General features: G+C 30.3%; 3 protein-coding genes across 4 annotated transcripts; 2 read left to right on the plus strand and 1 right to left on the minus strand.

The window, feature by feature from the left end:
• Positions 1 to 4,400: 4,400 nt before the first annotated feature.
• LOC106769514 (calcineurin subunit B) lies at positions 4,401 to 7,218 on the plus strand. Of its 2 annotated transcripts, none has more exons than XM_022783851.1 (6): positions 4,401 to 4,656; positions 4,748 to 4,872; positions 4,943 to 5,039; positions 5,139 to 5,248; positions 6,302 to 6,376; positions 6,580 to 7,024. In XM_022783851.1, exons 1-6 carry the CDS (start codon positions 4,587 to 4,589, stop codon positions 6,613 to 6,615), a joined length of 513 nt encoding a protein of 170 aa, XP_022639572.1. In that variant the 5' UTR covers positions 4,401 to 4,586; the 3' UTR covers positions 6,616 to 7,024. The 2 variants fall into 2 exon arrangements, with proteins under 2 accessions (XP_022639572.1, XP_014510645.1); XM_014655159.2 differs by lacking the exon at positions 6,580 to 7,024 and adding an exon at positions 7,031 to 7,218 and having other exon boundaries at positions 4,402 to 4,656.
• A 1,352-nt stretch (positions 7,219 to 8,570) lies between these two features.
• On the plus strand, positions 8,571 to 11,589 carry LOC106769515 (myosin-binding protein 3-like). Its single transcript, XM_014655161.2, has 3 exons — positions 8,571 to 9,009; positions 9,529 to 10,921; positions 11,298 to 11,589. The coding sequence occupies exons 2-3, from the start codon at positions 9,569 to 9,571 to the stop codon at positions 11,319 to 11,321; spliced, it is 1,377 nt and encodes a 458-aa protein (XP_014510647.1). The 5' UTR covers positions 8,571 to 9,009; positions 9,529 to 9,568; the 3' UTR covers positions 11,322 to 11,589.
• Positions 11,590 to 17,557: 5,968 nt separating this feature from the next.
• On the minus strand, positions 17,558 to 20,812 carry LOC106766487 (putative leucine-rich repeat receptor-like serine/threonine-protein kinase At2g24130). The gene is made up of 2 exons (XM_014651211.2): positions 18,289 to 20,812; positions 17,558 to 18,155 (listed from the first exon to the last, which is right to left on the minus strand). Exons 1-2 carry the CDS (start codon positions 20,810 to 20,812, stop codon positions 17,758 to 17,760), a joined length of 2,922 nt encoding a protein of 973 aa, XP_014506697.1. The 3' UTR covers positions 17,558 to 17,757.
• Between the last annotated feature and the right edge of the window lie 4,924 nt (positions 20,813 to 25,736).

The following is a 25,736-nucleotide window of genomic DNA, read 5'->3' on the forward strand; positions in this document are numbered from 1 at the left end:
TTCTTAAGCATCGATTAAATGTTTGTTGAAATATATATTGCATCAATTTTTTTTGAAGGAACCTATGTAATATGTAAACACTGTTTCGGTCGTTCTAAATAACAAATATAATATATTATATTTGTAAGAGGGAAATGATATGAGTTATATGTATGTTATCTTGCAATTGCAAATCAATAACAACTAATTAAACTAAATTGTGTGAAAAATGAAAATTCAATACTGGCTTAATCTAATAAATAATGAAATTTTGCTTAAATATAAATGTTTACTTATAATTTCATCAAAATTGTCATACATCACATTATATATAAACTAACTACAACTATTAATGGAAAGTAAATTAATTAACATTTTCAAAGTAACACACTATTTCAAACACAACTAATGTTAATTTCTAACACATAAAAAATAAAAATATATAAATATTCAAATATAACTAATGTATTACTGTAATGATATTTTAATTCAAATAATGGTAGCAATTTGTGGCAACTCCCGTTATATTAATGGTAATAAAGGTAAATGACTTAACAAAAAGTTGTATCTTTGGAGTGTGGTGGTATAACAACGTTTTTAGTGTGGTGGAAATATATGAGATAATTTTATTTCTTATTGAGGAATGATGGCAATTTATAATAGAGAAATAAGTATAAATTTTATCTTAAAAATTGAATTTATAAAGTTTAGTTAAATTTAAAGTTTACTTTTTTTAATATGATATCATATTTTTAAATTAAAGTTTATCATAATAAAATTTATTGTTTTTAAAATTTTTTATTTTATCAATTATAAAATTATTAATTAGCCTCATAATTAAGATATATTTAAATTAATGTGAAAAGAATGTGATAAAAATTTTATATCACTTAAAAATAAAATTAATTCATAATATAAAAGAATATAAATCTCACGTTATCATAATTTTAATTATGAGATTATGAAGAAACAACAATCTCACAAGTATTCATTACGTTCTCGTGGTTCACGAGTGGAAGAACATCACGATGGTTTGTCGGTGAAGAGAAGTTTCGAATTAGATTTTTGAAATGGAAGTGTGTCCGAAGTGAAAATGCAAAAGTGTAGATTTTCAAAAATGGTAAAAGAGGAAGACACGTTTAAGGGTTGCTGGGTTTAAAAGGATGATTTATATATTGTTATAAACCATCAATGTAAAAAGTCAATAAAAAAATACATAAATTCACATATTAAACTATATAATATAGTTGTTTGTGCATAATTTACATCTGTACAATTAATGTAATACCTATTAGTTGCACAAAAACTAATTTTATTTATGGATGTAAAATAAACGTTTTTCACAAATGAATATGTCAATATGTACTAATAATAAAAAAAAAAAGCAGTTATTTGATTAGCTATTCACATTTCTCGTTTCTTTTGTCTTATTAGTGCAAAAATGTTATTTAACGTCATCCAGAAGATGTCGGTGTGCTGGTAATCCGACATATATGAGTGGATGGTGGCATTATCGTAAATAATTTGGTAAATTAGATGTCGGTTTTAAGCTAAGGCGACGTCTATGATACTGTAGACGTCCTCACTGCCCCAAACCGACGTCTAATAGCCTGAGGTAGGTGAGAAGACAGTCCAGTGACGTCGGTGTTAACGGGGGCCGACGTCTACTAGACTGCAATTAATGCTCTTCACCTAATTCCCATGCGCTTAGACGTCACGTAGTCAAAAGGCGACATCTAAGGCCTGTCTGGAAGGCGGGAAGACAAAAAATTCTTCAGTTTAGACGTCGGTATTGAGGGGAAGCGACGTCTATGTGTCTGTAATTAATTATGTTCACCAAACTCGAGGGCCTTAGACGTCGGCTAGAAGGGCACCGATGTCTACGTTACTATAGACGTCAGCGCCCCATCACAACTGTCGTGAATATCCCTGACAGGAAATCAAACGTCAATCGGTTCAGCTTCCTAGACTCGAGTCCCCTCGAATTCGACGTCTAATGGGTATTCAAAAAGTCATTTTAAATGTTAACTTGGACATCATATTAGTGAGGTAACCGACGTCTAAGTGACTATAGACTTCGGTTTCTGGAAAAATCGACGCCTAATTTCATTTTAAATAAACCACAAACTCTTCGCGACATTCAATTTCTGATATTGTCTTCCTCTTCTCCTTTTTCTCTTGCGGCACCTCTTTTTTTTTCTCGCTTGCGGCACCTTTTTTTTTTTTTCTTTCTTGCGACATTCTATTGTTGTTTCTGATATCTTTATCGTCTTCCTCCTCTCCTTTTTCTCTCTTGCAGCATTGCATCCTAGGTGTGTGTTTTTTTTTATGCTTACCGTTTAAACTTTGTTTAGTCTTTCATCGATTATATTCTGGTTCAACTGATTAAAATTTGCTTTTTTTGTGTTGTGTTTTAGTGCAGTTTTGTTCCTTTCTCGGGATAACGTAGTAACACATTCTCCACTTGCTAGCTGCCTCCCAGAAAAAGCGGCGTCTTGTGAATTTCTTTTGGTCGTTTCAACCCAAAAACGACCTTGGGTCGTTGCCTAGTTATCGTTTCACTGTGATTTTTTCCTCTTGCAAATGAAAATGAAACTAAGCAACAACCCAGGTTCGGTTTTGGATTGAAACGACTCATAAGAAATTCAAAAGACGCAAGTTTTTTTTTTTTGAGGGAAACTAGCAAAAGGAGATTGTGCTACTAGGCTATCCAAAGATGAGAACAAAACTGCACTAAAACACAGCCACTAGATTAAACATCGGTTATTGCCCAGATCGACATCTATATAATGTCTTTAGACGTCCAGTTAGTCCTACTCCGACGTTTAGTGATGTTGGACATGGCGCTGACTGACGTCACTATAGACATCGGTTATATTCATGTCCGACGTTCCATTGACGTCACCAGAAATGACGTTGATTGTTTTGTAGACATTAAAAATTCAAAATAACCGACGTTAATCAGCGTTTTTCCACCAGTGCCTATTTAACAAGCTACAATGCACAATTCGTAAATCTTAATAGACAGACTAAATTAGGTAGGCTTTGGTTGGTGGTTTATTTAGTAATATAGTATTAATATAAATTATTTATAGTTTCATATTACTAGGATATTTGAACTTCTATCATCTAGTTAAAGAATACAATTTTGGCTGATAATGTAATTTACATTATCTATAATATTGTGACTTAATGTGGTAGGATTTTTTTAATTCTTATTTTTTTTATGGATAAATGATAATAGTAATAATAATAATAAATAATAATAATAAATAAAGTTAAAGTATAACAATAAAAATAACTATTTTTTGACAAATTTTTTTTTTCATTTATTTCTCATGTATTTTTCTTTCAACTTTTCATTTTTTTATCACCCTAAACCCTAAATATGCGACAGAGGGTGTTTACTATAAGATTATTTCAAGTATGTAATAAAAGTAGGAGAGTTTAAAATTATAAATGATAAAATTTACTAGAGTGGTTAAAATGGATAATCCGGCTTGACCCGGTCTGGCCCATCATGGGTTGGTCACTTAGTGAGGCAATCCAACTTGGCTCATTTATTAGCGAGTCAGAAAAATCTGAACCCGACTCGACCCACCACGGGTTGGTGGGTAAACAGGTTGACTCACTAACCCATTTAATTAGAGTTTTTTTTTTAAATAAAAAAATTACAAACTTTTTATATTCAAATTTAAACAAATTTCACTCCCAAAAAATGAGGTTAAACCAAAGACAATTCAAAATAATAATAAAAAGTACAATATAATCCAAATGTCATCCAAAAACAAACACACAAAACATACGAAAAACCTACTCCTTGAAGAATTTCAGTGAAGAAGTGAGAATGACAACACCCGTAAATAGCATAAGTTACTTTTTTGGTATGCACAGTGAGTGAAGAGAGTATTTTATATTTTAGGGTTTCATAAATAAAATAATAAATTAAAAAAATAAAATTAGGTAGGTGGGTTGGCAGACCAATCCGGCCCACCACGGATTCAACTCGCATGAGCCGAATTTAAATGAACCGGGTTGAAATCTGACCCGCATAAAAAAAAAACTCAATTTTTTCAAACCCAACCCGACCCTAACCTGTGATGAGCCGGATTAGCTCGCGGGTTGTGACCCATTTTGACGGCTCTAAAATTTACTAAAAAAAAATTAGTTGATCATGTTACTTTTGGAAATTTTTATATAATTTTTTTTAAAACCAAGAGTGACATGATATTTTTTCTGAAAAATTGATTATGTATTTATATTTATATTTTAGAAAAGTTAGGTTTTATTTAATTATTATTATTATTATTTTAAAAATTTTGAAAATAAAACCAAATATAAAAATAAAAAAATTGATTCTGAAAAATGAATTGATGGTAACAAACACCTGGTAATATTTATTTATAAAGGTGGAGTTTGATAGAATGGAGAAAATGTTGAACGTGGAGATGTTAGGTTAGGCTTCCACATGGCGAAAATAGACCTTTTCAATTCATGGATGCGTAGCAGAAGAAAGTAGTTGGGGGCAGTTGGGAAATGACGATGCAGTGTTCATTTCTTCTCTCTTTCTCTCTCACACACAGACACACACTTTCTTGCCAGAAGCCATGGGCAACACATCTTCCATGCTCACCCAATACGACATCGAAGAGGTTCAGCAACACTGTCAACACGCTTGTAACTAACTAACTATCTACAAATCCTTCAATTTTAATTTCATTTTCATTTTCATTTACTCGTCTTTGATTTTTCGCGTGTGCGTGTGTAGTTACGCAGCAGGAGATTGTTTCTCTGTACCAACGCTTCTGTCAACTCGATCGCAACAACTGTGGTTTTATCTCTTCTGATGAATTCCTCTCCATTCCCGAATTCGCCGTCAATCCTCTCTCTCAGGTCTCTCTCTTTCTCTCGATTCAGTTTTCCATTCAATTCAATTGAGGTGTTCACATTGATAACATTGCAGAGTTTGTTGAGGATGCTGGACGGATTGAACTTCAAGGAATTCGTGGCCTTCTTGTCTGCCTTCAGTCCCCGCGCCACTCTACACCAAAAAATTCAATGTACGTTATAATATCAAAAGTATCAATTTATTTTCTCTTTGTTCAATCGAAGACAGATAAATCACATCATTGTTTTAATTTTGCTTCTTCATTTTGCAGTCATTTTCAAGTTGTATGATACCGATTGCAATGGAAAAGTGACCTTCCATGACATGCTCAGGGCTTTGAGGGATTTGTCAGGATCCTTCATGTCTGAGCAACAGAGAGAGGTCACTTTATTTTTTTCTGCCTTTTGCTGATGCTGTTCGGTTTTTCTTTTCTTCTCTATATATAGTACACTGCAATTTCTTGCTTGGTTTGTTTGAAAAAAACTTGGTTTTACCAGTAATTACGAAGCTGCTTTCACTGAGTTGAATTTAGTTTTTATGCACTGAGCTGAGAGTATAAAAAGTGCTTTACTACCAATTGCAAATTCTAATTGATATGACTTTTAAAATAGTATTACGGAGTGTTGATTGAGTTATAAACTTTGCAGTGCCTGTTTTGCCTTATAAACAAAAAAAAGTCTTTTAAATGACAAATCAATAAATTTATTATATATGTTTGTAATATAAGTAACACAGTAAAATGTCCCTAAAGATGCCATTTGCACTTTTATTTTCGATTGTTAAAGATTGTATAGGAAATTAAAAAGAAAACATGATACTTCTGTAATTATTTGTATTAATGTGTCGTGAAAACATTTGGCAAATCATAGAGGTATTGGCCTTTCACTTTCTATAGTTATCTACCAAACCAATGTTTGTGTTCGATTATTATTCTGGTCCACATGACATCAGAGGAAACACATTACAGGTTACTTCTCACCTTTGTTCCTTTGAAATCAAGTTTTGGAATTGGATGTTTCAAGCAATTGAATTTAGAAGTACCGATAACAATATTCCTTGTATATAAGATATGAGCCACGTAAGCCGGAAACTAAGCAAAAGACAACAAAAGATGAGATGAACCTTTCTTTGAAAGCTTGTTATCTATTACAAGGCTCTCAACTTGTAGCTCTAATTGCACTTTTCATCCTTTTAAAATGAAAGGAGAAGGGTGTTTCCTAGCTTCCAAGTTGTATCTGTGTATATGTTACCAGGTGAAAAACATATTTATCTATCTTTTATGAGAAACATAGAAGCAAATCCTTCATTAACCAAGAAAAGTAGTTATATGAAGTGTATCATCCATGTATGTTTTGTAATATCTCAGATTGCTAAATATATAAAAGGATGATGTGATCTGCTTATAACATGTATTCTCTTTCCTTGTATATACAGGAAGTTCTGACACAGGTCCTTGAGGAAGCTGGCTATGCAAAGGATTCTTCATTAGTCTTGTCTGACTTCGTGAAGGTACTGAAATTTGCATGACTTGCCTCTCTAGAAATCTTAAGTTTAGTTTATACAATCTTTTTAATAGACAAGTACACGCTAAGAGATAGTGCGTTGAGTCCTCTATTATTTTTGGTGTTTCTCCTTCATATCTATTATGATCTTACCATTAACTTCAAAGATATGGAAAGCGTTTACCAGAATTTGATTTTAACGCTGGTTAGGGTCTGAACATAGATGTGGAGAAGGAAATCAAGTAACAATGCAATGATGACTTGATAATGTCAAATGGGAGTTCTATTTTATAGATTTATCCTGTAAATTAGAAGGCCCAGTTGCCCATATGATGCATATATATTAGCTTGCAGTGGTAAAGGTCTCTTACTTACACCTGCCAATATGTTAAACCAAGGTAATATTTTCATTTGGTTTATAGGTCGCAATTAGCATAAAACTCATGATTGTCCCTTGGTCAGTGGATATTGCATTTTCATACTCATGACTGTCTAAGGGTCATACAACAGAATTCTAGCTCATGATTGTTTGAGGGTCTTACCCTCATACGACCCATTCTTGTTTTACACCGTGCATACTGAAAACTGCTCTTAGTTTGACATCTGTTACTGTGCTACCTTTCATATGGAAATGCTTGACCATCATCCCTTTTGCTGATAGATTCTTGGCAATTCGGGTTTGAAGATGGAAGTAGAGATTCCGGTGGATTAGAGAGAGGATAGCACTATTGCCTTGTATAATATAAAAAAAAGAAATTAGCTATCATGAGTACTTTATAAGTTTGATTATTGGTTTTGGAATTTTGATCTTTATCGAAATGGGTAATAGATTATTTATTGAGTGTTTAATTTCTCCGAAGCAAAATTATCGATGATACAATTTTTAACAAATGCTTACAGGGAGCAGAATTGATTTTCTCCATGAAGTTTTTTAATGTTTAGAAATTTTATTTTAAATAAGTTCCTCTCTCAATTTATACATTAACTTTCAAGCTACATAGTTACATAGTTTTCTATAGACAAGGGTTGTTATTTTTATCAGTATGCATTTAATGAATTCCAGACAATGACAAATCATTAGCAACTACGTATAATATTTTATTAATTAAATACAAAGTAAATGCATTAAACATTTTAATATATATATATATATATATATATATATATATATATATATATATATATATATACACTTATATGTATAAATCGTTGGTTGAAATTTATTATCAAATCAAATTACACTAGAAAGCGCAACGGAAGTGAATACTAAAGTTTAAGATGATCCAATATCTAAAATTTGGCAGCTGTTTACGACTGTTCTTACTGTTATTTAGCTATTTCTTTAATCTCACCTCTTACTGTATATTTTTCTTTTTCTTTTAACAAGTAGTCCTTCAATATTGACATAAATCCCTTTTTCCTTCTTCACGGGACAATGCTGTTTTTGGCTGAATATATTTTTGGTCAAATAAGTAATAACAACAAATTATTTCTTATTATAACTTGGCTTGATAAAAAAATATCAAATCAATGAAAAGAATTTTTTATACAATCCGTACATACGAGGGAAACACATTGGTTGTTATACAATAGAAGCTCTTTCATTTTTTTTCATCGTTATTCATCAGTTGCTTGGGTTTGAAGCGTCTGCAAGGCCTGATGAGGGTAAATAATACTTCTCTCAATATAATTGACTCTGAAACAATGACAAACTATATGTAGTGATTTGTGAAATGTAATGCACCAAACAAAATTGGTAGGATATTTATTTATCATAACTAAAAAAATCGATACTTATAGAATGAATATTCTGAAAAATGAACAAAAATTATCTTTAAATGTAATATAAATATTTAGAGAAAAGAGCTAGTCATGATTATTAAAAGATTGGTCATTTAAACATGATTTATATTGTGAGCTAATAATTTATAATATTATTCTTTGCCTTCTTTAACGTATTGTAGTTACATTGAACAACTAGATTTCTTTAATCATACAAAGTTTAACCTATACGTATTGAAGAAAAACTTAGTTGTTGTATACCAATAATACTATACGGAACGGAACCGTTTAACTAAGATCTTACTGTAATTGAATAATCATAGTAATTTATCATCAGATTTAGCTGTTAAAAGAAAAACTTACTAAAAATTTAATGTAATAATAGTTGGTGAAATGGTTTTTATTTTAGAAGTGCATTAAATTTAAGTGTTAAAATAGAAAGGAATGATTTTGTTTTGATGCATGAGGAGGAGGCAAGCAGGAAGCGCGTGTTGGAACATTTGATTATGCAAAACATCATCATAAGGTGGTCGTGGCTGTGGCTCATTGTAGCCGTTGGAAAGCATGAAGAAACGACTTTTTGAAACACCAAACAGAAAATAAATAAAGAAAGAAAGAATCGAAAAGAAGGGGCTACCTATGAAAAGAAAACAAGAAGGGACCTACGAGGAGACGATGGAACAACACAATGATGCGAAGACAAAAACGTTAACGAACCTCCATTTTGTCTGTAATGTAACTGTACATCATAAGGAAACTCACTCTGTGTTTTTTCCCACCGTATTATCACCTTAGGGTTCCTCTTTTTACTGCATCGTCTTCCTCTGCAAAACTCAAACAAACCCCCAAGACATACAGGTTTCATTCTTTTCTTTTTTTTCAACCTTTCCTTTTCAATCTTCATACAAGAAACATAGGGTTTCGGAATATATAAATATTTAGAGAAGCGTGGTGCTGATTTTTACGGTTGTGCAATTTGTCCCTGTTTAAACCTCGCTTTCTCACGATTTTTTTTCGAAAGAAAATATTGAAAGATGAGATTGTTAAGGTTTTCTACTTGGCCTAGTTTTAGAGAGAATTAATATGCCTCAATTTGTGGCGATCGTCGGATATATAACCTTTCTGATCAAAGTTGTGTTCTTTTGCATGAGGGTAAATAGTTCCGAGCCACAAACATGTTGAATGGACTCTGAAGATTTTCATTTTAGGTTATGTGTTTATGATATTTTGCCTTGCATGCGTACCTTAGAGCCATGGTGTTAATATTTAATTATGAAATTGATGACTTAGGAAAGAAATGGAATTGTATTGTATCCAAGCATTGTTTTCTCGTACTGTGTTTGCAGTGAAATTGAAATTGCTATCTTTTGTGTTCAGGAATAAGTGATTGGTGATTGCTTCAACGTTTAAGCATCAAATGGTAGAAAGCAGCATGGCTGAGAGTGATATAACAGTCATGAAGGAGACGCTTCGTGCCCAGCAGCAACTTCTGCAGAAGCTGTATGCAGAGTTGGATAAGGAAAGAGAAGCCTCTGCAACTGCAGCCAGTGAAACCATGGACATGATACTGCGGTTGCAAGGAGAGAAGGCTGCGGTGAAGATGGAGGCGAGTCACTACAAGAGAATGGCAGAGGAGAAGATAGGTCATGCTGAGGCTACTCTTGAAGTTTTTGAAGAGCTTATGTATCAGAAGGAAATGGAAATTGCTTCTCTTGAGTTTCAGATATTGGCTTATAGAAACAAACTTCTCACCCTGGGGTATGATTTCAATGCCAGTGATCTTGAATTCACTGAAGAACTGTTGATGAGTAGAAGTGCATCAAATGATCAAGGAGAAAATGATCGAGCAAGTAGTAGCACAGTAAGAAGGCTGACTTCATTGCCCCCTATTCCGCTTAAGAATAACTTGAAATCTGCTCGGAAAAGAGAAAGATCACCTAGTCCTGTTCCAGTTCAAGATACGTTTCCTAGAATAGTGGAGAGTGATGGCCGAGAAGCCATTTCTCCAAGCTTGGATTTGCCCGCAAAATCAGAAGACTATGCAGAGGGCAGTCTTGATGCATACTGGAACCAGATCATGAAGTTAGATGAAAAAGTGAAAGTAATTTCAGATTGTAAAGAGTCAGAAGGAGAACAATGCACCACGTTGAGGAGCAGAAGAGGGAAGTCGGGTTCAATATTTTCACAGGCAAACATTAAGTTAACCACAGACCAAACAGATACTAGTTGCTCAGGTAAAGAAAATCAAACACAGGACAGAGAGGCTGTTGTTACTCCCTCGTGCTCGAGTAATATCCATGATGTGTTTGAAGTTCCACAAACAGGTGAACCTGGGAAAAGAAGACTTGAGAAATGGATTTCAGATGCAGATAACAGGTTAACAAAACCGGACCTGGTATCTGACGAAATCATTGGATCTCATGTTAAATATGATATGGACAAGCTAAAGAGCCTGCTCAGTGCAAATCTCGAGAGCAGAATACCGAGTCCAAAAGACATGAAGGCCGTTCTTTGGAAGAAAAAAGAAGGGGTGGATGTGGATTGCAATGCTCTAGCTGAGTTTCAAAAGTTGAATCAGAGAATTGATCAGCTTGAGAGGGAGACAGTCAGTGCAATGAAAGAAATTATGAATGAAGTAAAAGGGGAAGAGCATTTGAACTTGTTGAAAGATATATGCAATCAACTCAAATCAATGGAATCAGAGACGAGAAGTGCAAAAACCCCAAAACCCCCACCTAAGAGGGATACTCCTTTGGATCCTATTCAAGAGGTAATCTATACTCTAATGCTTTTCCCTTTTCCTTTGAGAAAAAAGAACTTTCTGTTGCCTGCAAAATAGAGTCCAGATTCTCTGCTGGGTTTTTTGTGCTATCCTCTGCTGAACATCTAAAATATACTGATATTGGTGTTTTAAAAATCTTTTTAAGGTTTTTTAAAACATTGAAATCAGTGCCTATCAGTGTATTTTGAAGAAACAACATAAGAACAACACAGAAAAACCCATCAGAGAATCCAAATTGCTGCAAAATGTCTCCTTTCTTTGATTCTCTCATATTGATGGCCTATTTGATAATGTTTTACATTTGATGATTTTGTTCTTGATTTATTTGAGTTCTTCATCACCTTTGAAAACATTATATGAACAGGCAATGGTGTACTTTTGGCTTTGATCTAGTAAATGCAGAATGGTCATCTCAGAGAATCACTTAACTGTATGCAAATTAGGTGTAAGTATGGTTTGTCCAGAGAGAGGATTGAATGTTTGTGGTGTAGGCAGGTAGAACAGATCTTCTACATTGAATATTAGTTATGAGAAATGGAAATACCCTTTCCTAATTCCATATTTTACAATTGGGACTGGTATGATGGTGACTTGACACTGTTGTGTTGTTAAGTATGGTGTCTTATGTTTTCCCCCAAACAATATACATGACTTAGTTAAATATACAAATGGTTTGATAGATTGTTTGATTAGAAAACACATTAGAAAGATATTGTCATTCTAATATTTATGACCTTGTGCTGAACTTCTTATCATATAACTACGAATTCATATGTTGAAATATAAGTACAACTATAATTCACTAATTAATATATATATCATATGAGATTTTTATTATTTTTCATGTTGAGGATATCAATAAAATAAAATAATAACATAATAGGTGCGATAACAATTATAAAGATGGTCTATGAGATTTTCTTAGCATATGATTTGAAGTCTAATTCAAATTGAACTTATTCAAAAGCTAGTTGAAGGTGTGAAAATTGTTATCTAGATAGCTTATTTAAGTTAGTTCTCAGCATAATCTTAGAGTACAAAGTACATATCTTGTACCATATGCTTCAAGTTATTCTTATGTCTTGCTTTTCATTTTTAATGTTGTGTCAAGAGGTTTTAGGAATGTCTCTGTAACAAGATAGCTTTTGGAGTTTTTGAATGTGAAATTATATTTATGATTATTTCTTTTATCGACATTCACTAGTTTTTTTTTAACCTTTTTCTCATAATTTGGGAGGATAACCCCTTAAGACGGGTTACTTTTCTTCTTCAAATGATCTTTTGATTAAAAGGATACTTATAAAAGCAGAGTTGCTGAAGGAAAGTACACCAAAATATGATTAACCATTATTATATTATTACCCATGATTGTGTGTGTGTGTATGTGTATATATATATATATATATATATATATATTATTACCCATGATTATACATCAAGTGCATCTGACCCAGCCTAAAATTTCTCATCCAGCCTAAAATTTCTCATAAAATCAGATTTTGCAGTTGTGTGGTTTTTAAATAAATGTTTTCTTTTTTATAAACTCACTAACTATTATGGTGAAAAAAAAAATCTATTCTAGTCCATCTAAATTCATAAAAAATATTCACTACAAAAGTCTAAAACAAAATATTTTATCAATTAATAAATGATGAATATTCATTTACTATTTCTCAAAATCCAATCCATTATTTCATTAATACTTATTAGTAAAAATAAGTCTAACTAATTTTTCATAGTTAAATACTTTTTCAAATTACTATTTTTAAAAGACTTAAGAAACATATGTTTAATTCTATTTTATGAATTTTAATTGTTTTTTTTTCTCTCAAAATTTAGTTTTAATTTTTTTTATATATTTTTAGTGATGAATTAAATATTTCCATTTCACAATTTTTAATAAATATCTCCGTATATTCATTTAGATTTTTTCATGTTTGTTTATGTTTTTTTTATCATATATTTAATGTAGTCTTTCCTGTTTTGTATTTATTTAAAAACTTTTAATATAGGTTTAAGAGCATTAACATAATTAAGATGTCCTAACATCATTTTATTCGAAATAAATTGAATTATAATTTTGTAAAACAAATCAGATTTCTTATTAGATTTTAGTGGATCAAAATAAGTTAATAACTTTTTTTTTTTATCTATATACGACTGTTCTTAAACGGACATTTTTTTTAAAATATAATAAAATTGTATGTACATGAATAGTCTCTATAACATATGATTGTATCTTTAATCATTATTAAGTTGAACCCACTAGTTTCAACAGATTAAAATAAAAATCTAACCAATGTTAAATGATGCTTTCAACACTTAAACAAATTAGGTTGACACTAATTAACTTTATTTGGCTAGTTGTTGTGTTGTTAGATAATAGTTTTACATAAATTAATCATGTGCATAGATACCTAACTTAGTCTAATCTATTGATAAGATTATGCAGTGGCATAAACAACAGGAGCACTCAGGACCTATATCTACTGGTGCATGAACCTACTCCTCTATATTTATTTAATCCAACTTCTTAATGAAAGGGGCTCTGCAATATTTTATAAATTTTCAAAATTACTTTATTGGATATACTATATTTATAACAAAGAATGTCTTATTAGGCACTTCCATAGACATTCTTAAAAGTATATGATCTAATAAAGTTTGTTAACTTATTTTTATTATGGAGAAAGTCTAAACTTATATTTATTAAGATAATATCTATATATCATAGTTAATTTTCGCATATTATGATTATTATTTATAATGATGTATTATTATATTATTATTAACTATATTGTTACGAAAAAGTTCAAACTTAGGTTTATTTGGATAATATCTACATACTATAATTAATTTTTACAATTTGATAATTATTATTTATGATGAAGTCTCATTATGTTATTTATGTATGTTTGAGGTAAATATTATTTCAATAAAAACATAATTCATGGTCTATATTGATATCATAAATACAATTAATATTTTTCAAAAAATATTCACTTAATAATCATTCGTACTCATGATAATCAGACTAATAAAAACTCTTAAACCATAATTAAGATTTTAACTAATATGGACTCTTAAATCATAGTTAAGATCTTACCACATGTCTACAAATTTATGCTCAAAATTGTAATAAAATAAAAATATTTATTGATTATTGAAAAATTAGAATGTGTGTAAGATTCCTAAGAGATGATAAAAAATTGTATACAAAGCAAAAAAAAATTAAATTATAAACATATTATTTTATAGTTTTGGATTGAAGTTATTATATTTAAGTGAGTTTGGCTCAAGTCTTATTGTTGTTAAACTTTTTTTTGAGAAAGATAAGACAAATTTTAGGTATATATTTTGTAAGAAAAAATTTGTGAAAATAAAGCTTAATGATGAAGTGAATAAAGGTAAATATTGTTGGCAAATTTCCTTACCAATGAACGGTGTTAGGAAGCACTAAAGTGGGCATAGAAGATGCATGTGTGATACACATTCATTACAAAGCAACTGCATAAATGTAAAGGAAGTTGTTAAACAATATACAATGAAGTACAATATGTTGGTCTTTCTCTAAAGCTAATGTCACTTTTCTTAATAACACAAAATTAATAGGACTTAAGAGTGCTATTTTACCAAATACAATTATGCACAAACATATACGTATGTAATACGGATCTGTCCTACTAATAAGTAATATAATTTTCAGCTCATTTTTTAAATCCCAAGTCAATTAGATATAAATTTCATTTTATAAAGATTTTATAAAGTTGAGAAATCTTTAGTATTTTTTTTATCAAATCTATTTAAAATTTTATTATTATAACACTTGATTTTTTTTTATGATTTATACACGTTATTGAATTATTTATTAATATTTAATTAATATTTCTATATTTTACTTTAGTAAAACATTAATAAGAGATAAAATAAATTTATAATACTTTTTATAAAAATGTTAATGAATGCTAACAATAGGATTAAATATGTTTTTAGTCCATATACTTTAGGGTGATTTTGGTTTTAATCCCTCTTTCAAATTAAGGTACAATTTAGTCCTTTAGAAAATTCTGGTTTTAGTCTTTTTTTACCAAATTTTTTTAACTTTATTTGTAAACAATCCAAATTCTATAATGAAACGTGTTTGAAACAGTAAATAAAATTAAAAAAATTTGGTATAAAAGACTAAAACCAGAGTTTTCTAAGGTTGAAGAATTAAATTGTACCTTAGTTTGAAAGATGAATTAAAACCAAAATCATCCCAAAGTATATGGACTAAAAACATATTTAACCCTAACAAATAAATGGGATCCTAAATTTGGAAAATAGAAGTGAGAGATAAAAACTTCTATTTATGAGTTGGTTTTCTTTTCTGAAGAGGCAATCGATTAAAGTGTAATTTGAGGTTCTTTATCATGCAAAAAAGGACTTGTTACAACAATTTTGCTATTATGGTGCTTTTTGTCATTTATGATAAATATAAATTTAAAAAAAACTGTTACTGGAGAGAATATAAAAATTAACTTGTTATTAGGACAAATCTTAATAGGACTGTTTCTCCATTTATAGTAAATAAAAATTATTTGTTTTTAGAAAGAATGTAAAAATGGACTTGTTATAACAAGTATGGCTCGGAATGGATTTTTTTTTTTTTATTATTTACAGTCATTATAAATTATGTTGCAAAATTTTGTTATTATTGAAGAGAAGGTAAACATGAACTTGTTCCAACTCCTTTATCATTTTGAGAAATAATTTTATTAATATTATAGTTCCAAAAATTAACTAATTCCCTATCATATAAAAGAAATATTTATCAATTTTAATCATCAATATAATTGATTATTACAATTTTAAAAGCTAAATTGATAATTGATTCTAAATAATTGTAAAATGAGATTTTCATTATAGCTAAAACAACCATTTAACGACAGTTTTCAAACTATCATAAATGTTAATGACGTTAAAAATTTGACAAAAATGACAACGATTAAAATGAAAATAGTTAAAAGTTTCAAACAACGACGTCGTTAAAAATCATCTAGAAAAAGAAAAGAATAATGTGTTATATATTATCACAAGATTAACAAGATAAAATAACCAAAATAAAGCATGAGGGAAGAAAATAAAAGTGCAAAGAGAAGAGAAAATGAAAGTGCAAGAAGAAAATGAAACACTCAAATGAAAATGCAAAGAGAAAAAAAAAACATTGAAATGAAAGTTGCACGAAAAAATAATCATGTCTTTTTGTATAGTATTACATATTTGATGACAATTTCTATATAATGTTGTTGTTTCTCAAAATTTTAACCACAATTCTCTATATAATTATATTTTTTATTGTCCATCTCAGTTTTAACAATGATTATATGGATAATAATTGCCATTTCTACTTTTTTAACGATAATTATTTAATGAATTATTGTTAAAAAAATTACAGAAATTATAATTTTGTCATTTTCTTTACTACAACTTGTTACACATAGTTCAATGTCATGAAAAATTCTTTTTGCTCGAGTGAATTGAGAAGGATATGATGTAATGTTTCAACTTATACAATCATACCCTTAATCGATTTGAAACCAAGGTTATCAATGAAATAAAAAATGCGTTGCCGGAACATTGAAGAAATATATTAGTTGATATTGAATTGAATAAATAGTTTGAGACGTACACTTCTCCTAACTTGATAACCAAATTCCATATTTATTTAAAAACAATTTTACAATGATGTTTTTTCACTTCATGTTAACTTTGTGAATGACAATTGAACAAAATTTTTGGGATCAAAATAAAAAATTAAATTAAGTATCTTTTAATATTTAATATTTATACAAAGTATTAGAATCCATTTTTCTACACTATACTTCATCTTTATCTTTATCTTTATCTTACACATAAATAAAGAATATAAAAAAATTTATTTTCTTGCAAATCAATAACGTTGACTCGTTCTTGGAGAAAGAGGTTTTAGAAACTATAAATTCGAGTGACAACATTGGAAAAACTGAAACTATCTCATCTTACTAAAACTTTTTTCAACAGTTTTCTTTACTCTTTTTTTTTATATATATAAATACAAAACTTCATTTTTGTTAGACCATTTTAAGTTGTGAAATTAAATAGTTATTTGTGTAAAGAAACTTTTTCCTTATTAAAATCAACCATGCGAATGATGACACTTATTATCTATCTACTCGTGTTTATCTATCTAGGACAACTTGACCTACCGACGTAAACAATCATGGCAAAGTGATTTTCTAGTGTTAAATGATATCTGCAATCTGAATAGGATTCATGTATGTGTAGTTCTTCTCTTTTCCTTTTTTTTTATTTTTTTTATCACTTCACATAAAAAGTAGTCAGAAAGATAAATGCACATATAATTAATATCAACTTGATAATCTAAAAGAATTGAAATATTGATCCACTTGTTTCACCCAACTTTACATTACCAAAGTATAAGAAAACTTTTATTAGAATAATAGAATAATCCTATAAAACTAGTTTCTAAAGTAAGGTTTGTATCTTATTTATGTATTATAAATTGATTTTTATCTCTAGTCGATCTGAAACTTTCAACAAATTTCTTTCCCAAACAGTAGTTGGAAGAATCACATACTGAGAAACTCGTTATCAATTCCCGCAATATACAAAAACTAACTGAATTAATGGCAATCACAATAGGATGAATGGGATTAGCCTACGAACTAAAAAAAACAAGTGTGTTAGGAGAAATAACAACACACATTAAAGAACATTTTATGTTTGAACAACTTAATCTTTTGTGGTTCTGTTTGAGTAAGATATCTTGGTTGCAAAAAGAATTAATGTTGGGATTGACTTGAATGACGTGTGAGGGTTGACTTGGTGAGGTAGTCCTTTAACCTCTCCATCTCTTGTGCTATGTCGTGCATGTTTGGTCTTGTTGAAGGGTTGTGCTGAGTGCAGATTAGCCCCAGCTCAATGAGTTCCAGAATAACATCTTTCCACTCTTTGTTGTGAGGATTTGGCAGACCAAAAGGATAGCACCTTTGAAGTGTTTGTTGAACAAAGTTTTGAAGGTGGTGTGGTTGTGTGTATAGTTTCTTAAGCCACTCACTCAAGCTTGAGCCTTCATGGCTGAGCACTTCTGTGGGGCGTCTACCTGAGACCATCTCCAACACAAGCACTCCAAAACTGTAAACATCACCCTCACTTGAAGCAGCTTTTCCCATTCCGTACTCTGTGTAATGGAATACAAAACATGTTCTGATATTAAATAGATATAAAAGATACTATCGTATATATATATATATACTTCCATTTTAAGAGCATAGTACAGAAAAATGTTGAATCTAAATTGACCAAGTACATACCGGGAGCTATGTAACCGACCGACCCACATAACAAAGCATGTGTTGAACTGAAAGATGAAGTACTGGTGGATGTGTTTTCATCAATTTGTACAAGCCTTGAAATTCCAAAATCAGTGACCAAAGCTGTCATATCTTCATCAAGGAGTATATTGCTTGGCTTAAGATCGCAATGCACTACTTTCACTGGAGAGTAATGGTGCAGATAGGCCATTCCCTCAGCTACATCACTGCAGATTCTTACTAGTTGAACCACATTCAATCTTTGGCTTGGATATAGGTGACTCTCGAGACTACCATTTGGCATCAAGGGAAAAACAAGAGCATTAAATTCTGGCCTACAACAGATTGTTATGATCCTTATTAAATTTCTGTGCCTTATCTTTTTCAGTATTTGGCATTCCCTTCTAAAGCTCCTTGAAATCTCACCGTGTGTTGTGTCCAACACCTTCACAGCTACTCTTGTGTTATCTTGGAGCATTCCTTCGTAGACCTGCCCAAACCGGCCTGAACCAATTAAGCTTGTAGCACTGAAGCCTCCAGTGGCTTCTTTAAGTTGTTCATATGTGATTCTTGGGTACTTGACCTCTTTTGCTCCTTCTTCTAAATCCTCAAAATCACCTCTGCTAGCAATTGCAAATCGTTTTTTCACTCTTGACTTCATTACCATTGGGTACCTAAAAAGTATGCATAGGAGAGGGGTGCCAAATAGTGACACAGGAATTAACAAGAACACCAAATGATAACTACATTTCTTGTGACATTGTTGCATGCCTTTGAACGGGCCGCAGAGACCACCGTTTCCCAGGAAAGAGTCTATGGTAAGATTTGAAAATGCTCCCTTGTTTGACACTTTCCCTGAGAATCTGTTGAAAGAGAAATTAAGTTCCTTCAGAGAGGGAGACAACTGCATGGACTGTGGTATTGTCCCAGTCAACTGATTTGAAGACACATCAAGTGCTCTAATATAAAGCAATCGGCCTAATGAATAAGGGAGAGGGCCTTCAAAGGAGTTACCAGAGAGGTTGAGGTACTCCAGTGCTATACAACTTTCCAGCTGTGGTGGTATGCTGCCAGAGAGGTTATTCATGGATAAATCAATAGCTAGAACCATGTCCATTTTGCTGAGCTTTAATGGCAAAGACCCATGCAAGTTATTGTTTGACAAATTCAGGTATAGTTTCAAGCTACTCAAGGCTGCAACTTCTTCAGGAATCAACCCGGTTATATTGTTGTGAGATAAGTCTAAAATCTCCAAATTGACACATTTTCCCAGACTTGGTGGGATTGTCCCAGAAAGCTGGTTGTCATAAAGTAAAAGCCTTCTTAACTGGGTGAGATTTGCAAAACTGTTTGGTATTGGGCCAGAAAGCTTGTTTCTTGACAAGTCTAGAAGTCCCAGATGCTGAATGCCACCAAGGGTTGAAGGAATCTCACCAGATAGTGAATTGTTTGATAAATAAATTCTTTCTAGCCTATTCATATGGCCGAGGCTGGGAGGGATTGATCCATTTATTAGGTTACTAGACAACTTCAAGAAATTCAGGTTGACAAGGTTGGAAATATGAGGAGGTATAGAGCCATATATGAGATTCTTTTCTAGGTGGAGTTGTTGCAGGCTGGTAGGAAGATCACCAATACTGTGAGGCAGCTTTCCACCAAGATTATTTCCCGCCAATTCAAGTTCTTGAAAGTGCGATAAATTCACCAAGGAGGCAAAAAAAGGTTCAAGGTTGGTATTACCATCATGGCTAGTAAAATTGTTGTATGACAAGTAGAGGAATTGTAGTTGTGGCCAATTACTTACAATCTCAGAAGGAAGTTCTCCACTCAACATATTCAACCCCAAATCAAGCCATTTTAGCTTGGTGGAGTTTGAAAGAGCTAAAGGAACTTTTCCTACAAGCTTGTTAGACCAAAGTAATAGGAACTTGAGTTCTTTAAGGATGCACCCTTTGTTCAAGGGGATTTGGCCACCTAAGGAATTGTTAGAGAGGTCTACATAACCCAGTGAAGTCCTATTGCAGAAGAGTGAAGAAGGGATCTCTCCCTCAAGATGATTGCTTCCTAAGTCAAGGTAGTCCAAGTTGTGAAGTGAACCAAACTCGGATGGAATGTGATCCTCAAGAAAATTCCCAGACAAACTGAGTTGTCTAAGCTGAACCAAATGGCCTATTTCTTTTGGAATCCGACCCACCAAAAAGTTCCCAGAAAGATCAAGAATTTGCAAGGAAGAGATGTTAGCAAGGGCAGGGGAAATAGTGCCTCCCAGAGACCTTCCACTGAGATCAACCTCTACGATCATGTCACTTGCATTGTTGCATCTCACACCCAACCAATCACAAACATGAACACCGGGTGACTTCCAACTATCTAGAGCGTTTTGAGGGTCTGAAACAATGCCTGACATGAATGAAATAAGTGATTTTTTTCCATTCACGATGCCAGCATTTTCTTTCCCAAGAACTGTAGAATGAACAGTGTCCAGACAGAAAAATAGGAACACTGCTAACCTAAACAAACCCATCATGAATCAAAGTGTCTTGTCTTGTCTTGTCTCTGTCTTAACAAGGAAAAACAATGAAAGAAAAGGTTGAAAACCAAAGAAAGATGTGCAAGAATTGGGGTGACAAACTAGGCTCAACGTGTCTGAATAAAACGGGAGCACTTAATTTAAAGTAAGGATTAGTGATGGAAAAATTGTGACACCATGTGCCTAATTGCCGTTGAAGTAGCAAACGAACGTTTGGTGCCTACGATGTTTGACTTTGAAACTAACGAATAAAGAAATGACAGGCGAGCAACGTTAGGGGGTGTTTTGCAATAGTGATTATAGATGTCAGCAGAAGAAGCCTAACATTGATTTTTTATTAACGAAGATATGATATGATATAAAAGTTTTGTAATGCAGCTTTGGTTGCTAGATTGAGTTGAAGTAGTGGATTATGTGCTGTTTAAAAGGATAAGCACGCCATGTGGGGACTGTGCTGACAATGTTGATTCTGCTGTTTCGATCTCAGAATTATTTCTTTGTTTCTTGTAACGGTTCAAGAGTTCCCATGGCAATGCCAATTAAGGCGGCGGGACGCGGCGACTTGCCTCTCTCCACTCCTCATGTTAATAATATTTCTTTAAAATATTTAATTATAATAATCACTTAATTAGTAATTTATTACTTATATTTAGATTTATATTTGTGATTTATTTAACTCCTATATTTGTTTTTAACTTAAGTTTTAGGCACGTTAATATTAATCTTTTCTTAAATTCACGTTAAGATGCACACTTATTAATTTAATAAAATATGTAATTAATAATTTAGTCAAATATTTTTTTTTTCATTTAAATGAGTTAGCTTACATGAGGTTTCTTTTTTTTTTCAACATAATCTTTCATACATTTAAAAAAAAAAATCAAAAGTTACAAATAAATTCATGTGTTTATCTCTTACAGTTTTGAATTTGTAATCTAGGATATGAAGGAAACTAATACTGAATTTAAAGGAGGTAATTTCAGTGAGATTGTATTATTAGAAAATAAAGAGGTGAAGAAGTAGAAAAATGTTTAGTCATTTTCTAACTATATTATATATAAGAAAACGAATTGTTTCTCTTTAAAAAAAAAAATCATATATATAAATATAGTGATCATATTATTAATTTAATATTTTATTAAATTGATTTTTAAATAAAAATTTAATATATTAACGTTATTTAATAAATATTGAGATTCATTTGAGTAAAAAATAAATATAATGGCAAAAGCCAAATCAAGCTTAAGCAGTATGACTAAATTACTATTATAATAATTGATTTTTTTTTAAGTTAAAAGAATACAAATATAAAGTTATAAAAATTTATGTTTCATAACTTTTTAGTGCAAGACTTCTTCCGATTGTTTAAAATGGCGTAATAAAGTTCAAAAACAAAGCTAATAGGCGACAAAATAAAAAAGATAAAGTAAGAATTAAGCTTAACTAGATGAAGTGACAAATATTATAAAAATATGAATTGGAGGAAGATGTAAATATTTTCAAATACTGCAAAAATAAATTTAAAAAATATATTTATAAATGGGTAGTAATACATAAACATCCCATTTTCTATTAAATACTGACAAAATAATAACTTTACTTCAGAATATAAAATAATTTCAAATAAATCAATTACAAAAGTAAAAAAAAAAAATTATTAGAAGATATTTGTAAATTCTAATGCAGTGCAAAAGCTAAGAAATAAAATATCAAGGTGTAATGAAATAAAAATACTTAGGTTTAAACATTTTTTGTCCCTAAGTTAAGTTTTGATGTTTAGTTTAGTCATCGCTTTCAAAAATGTCAACCTTTAGTCCCTATGATATGAAAAATGTATCAAATTAGTCTTATTCGTTAACAAATCACAAGTTTTCATAGATAGGTATCCAATATCCAATATTTTGTGATTTGTTAACAGAAGGTGTTATAAACAACAAATCACTTAATGAAAAACTTGTGATTTGTTAACGAATAAGACTGATTTGATACATTTTTTATATCATAGGAACATTTTTTATATCATAGGAACTAAAGGTTGACATTTTTAAAAACGGAGACTAAAACTGAACATCAAAACTTAAGTTAAAGACCAAAAAAGAGTTTAAACAAAATACTTAAATTAAATCAATGGAACCAATCGTGTGACTCATTAATATTAAAAAGGTAAAGCCTCCAAGTGGGTTTGAAACATGACATGATCATTACTTCAATTGTTATTTTTTTTTATGAAATGAATGAAAAAATATAGTTTATGGTTTATTTTTTTAATATAAATTAAAAATTGAACTTTTTAATTTATTGATAAAAGTGTGAGGCATTTAATTTTCATACTATATCTCTCACATATATTTTATTATTTAAAATAATGTGTTTTAAGTACTAATATATTATAATAACTAGTTCGATTTTTATAACATTACTTTGGATGAATTTTGAAAAAAAGTATTGAAATAGGTTAAATTAAAGATGCACATGCTTCACAAGGATTCAAACCAAAAAATAAAAAATAAAAAATCCAAAAGCTATAAACTGGGTGGAGGAAACCCATCATTATGCTACTTCAAAAACATTCATCAAATTGTATTTTTTAAATTGCAAAAAGAGAGTCCCTAGTTGTGTAATAATCTACTATTAATATTTCTCTGCGTGTTCTTTTACTCTGACTTTTATGTTGGAATTGTTTTTCGTTAAAATTAAGAGAAGATATTTTTCAAAATCTTAATTATTCCAATTAGCCTAAAAGTTGGGTTGGGAATGAAATTAAGAATAATGTATGAATATTCTCATATATCTTTGTGGGATGTTTTCTCCAAATAAAAGCATGATAAAATTATTTATTCTCGATACAATATTTCGAACTTTTTTACTCTGATTATTATTTACTTTAGGTGGAAGAAAATAAGATACAAGAGATTTTTTTTTATAGGAACTTATAAGAAATAAAATAAATATAAATTAGTATATAACTTAATTGGTATAAACTTCCAATATAACTTATTTCGATGCTTATTTTACCTTATGCATAGATTAATTTTAGACTATAAATAAACTTGTTTTTTACTTTTTTTTTTCTATAAGTATATAGAGAAAAAGGCTATAAAAACACGATAGAAAATCTCAAGAATTATTATTATTATTATTAATTTTTGTGTGAACAAAGTACACCAGTATTCCGATATTTGGATTCAGAGTAATGTAGTTCATCCAAAAACTGAGTAAAATTGGATATATTTATCAAAATTTGGTTTCTAAACACAGGTAATGGTAAGCATTACTTCAAAATAATGTAAATAAATTTATACATATAAGAATCATATTTAAAAAAAAAGAAGTAATTTTACTTGAATACATAGAAACATTTGATAAGGAAAAGAGAAAAAATTATGAATGGAGTGGTCAAAAGTGGCAAAGAAAGTAGCAGAAATATCAAAACAGTGTGATCCATTTGGATTTGTTCATATATGATGTTAGTAAAAATAGCGCAACTACACCACGTGTTTTTTTTTTATACATTTTTTTTTTCAAACACTTGTATATTTAATTACAAGAGGAACTCTACCAAACTAATATAATTATTTTACCGTCCTATGTTTTCAATATATATGATCATGCCATAATCTATTTTCGAACAAATAATAAATAAAATATATAAAGTCTGTTTTGAATTTTAACATTTGCAAATCACATACATATATTGTTTGAGAAATTCGACAAATCAAAAGTACGTTTAAATAACATGGTTAACAACATAAGTCTTACTCTCATTTATATTAATTTTTTTATTCTATAATATCTTAATTTTAACAATTCACAACTAATAAAATAAGATATTATAAAATTGATAAAATAAAATAAATTTGTCTTAATTTATAAATAAATATATAAAAAAGTAACTATAATAATAAATATTTCTAAAAGAGTTAAATATAATCATTAGACAATAAAAAAAATACTTTGGAACACTGCCATCTTTCATCAAAGATGTTTCAACACCTATTCCTCATTGGTTCACACCAATATTATTGTCAAAGAAAAAAATAGTATACCAAAGACTAACATAAGAAACAACATGGTGAGTTATTGTTTAAAAGAAAATTTCATAAACAATTTAACACATCACATATTAGTTTAACATTTATAACATTCTATATCAAGTGCCTATGTTTTAACATGTGTATTCAATATTAGTATGCACATGTAGTAACATTTATACTCTAGAGAATTATAAACGTAGGAGTTATCATCCTGTTACTTACAAGGTTAATTTTTCACATATGAGACTAAAACTCCAGGATAAAGACTTCCTATCATTTTCTCCCCCACCTCATTCATCCTTATAACTTACATTTGTTTTCAACACGGTTTAATTTGACATTTCAGTTGAGATATCAGAGTTTATTTTGACATTAAATGTTGAAAATAGTAAACGTCAAAAGTTATTTTTATAGTAGTGTAAGATAAATAAAATAATGAAAAACATAACCAAAATCATATGCAAATCAAGCCATATCCAAACTTTAACAAAATAAATCAAACTTCAAGATTAATTTAATATTTAGTGTATGCAAACCTTGAATAAGTTGAAGAGTGATGAACGAGTCGTCACCCTCGTTGTGGAGGAATTGTCATTTATGACAAAGAAAGGAAAACTCACATCGTTACTTAAAGGATTCAAAACATATTTCTTACACACAAAATAATCAACGAAAACGAAAAAAATTCATCCAAAACAACCAAACAACATGCATTTATATTAAATAAACAAAAACTTACTTTGGTGGTGGTCTTACACGTTGTCGCAATGGCTCATTATACTGAAAAAGAGAAACTGAGACATTATAAAAAGAAAAATGCTCTCACACCACTTCTTTTAATTTTAAACAACATATAACGTTGGAGTTTGACGTACAAAAATCAA

The sequence above is a fragment of the Vigna radiata genome, chromosome 7, assembly GCF_000741045.1.
Source record: "Vigna radiata var. radiata cultivar VC1973A chromosome 7, Vradiata_ver6, whole genome shotgun sequence".
Classification (NCBI taxonomy): domain Eukaryota; kingdom Viridiplantae; phylum Streptophyta; class Magnoliopsida; order Fabales; family Fabaceae; genus Vigna; species Vigna radiata.

Coding starts and splice junctions, on each gene's coding strand:
- LOC106766487 (XM_014651211.2), bottom strand. CDS start 20,812: ATGGGTTTGTTTAGGTTAGCAGTGTTCCTATTTTTCTGTCTGGACACT. Junction 18,156..18,288: donor GGTCGGTTACATAGCTCCCG/GTATGTACTTGG, acceptor TCCATTACACAG/AGTACGGAATGGGAAAAGCT.
- LOC106769515 (XM_014655161.2), top strand. CDS start 9,569: ATGGTAGAAAGCAGCATGGCTGAGAGTGATATAACAGTCATGAAGGAG. Junction 10,922..11,297: donor CTTTGGATCCTATTCAAGAG/GTAATCTATACT, acceptor TTATATGAACAG/GCAATGGTGTACTTTTGGCT.
- LOC106769514 (XM_014655159.2), top strand. CDS start 4,587: ATGGGCAACACATCTTCCATGCTCACCCAATACGACATCGAAGAGGTT. Junction 4,657..4,747: donor GCAACACTGTCAACACGCTT/GTAACTAACTAA, acceptor GTGCGTGTGTAG/TTACGCAGCAGGAGATTGTT. Junction 5,249..6,301: donor TGTCTGAGCAACAGAGAGAG/GTCACTTTATTT, acceptor TTGTATATACAG/GAAGTTCTGACACAGGTCCT.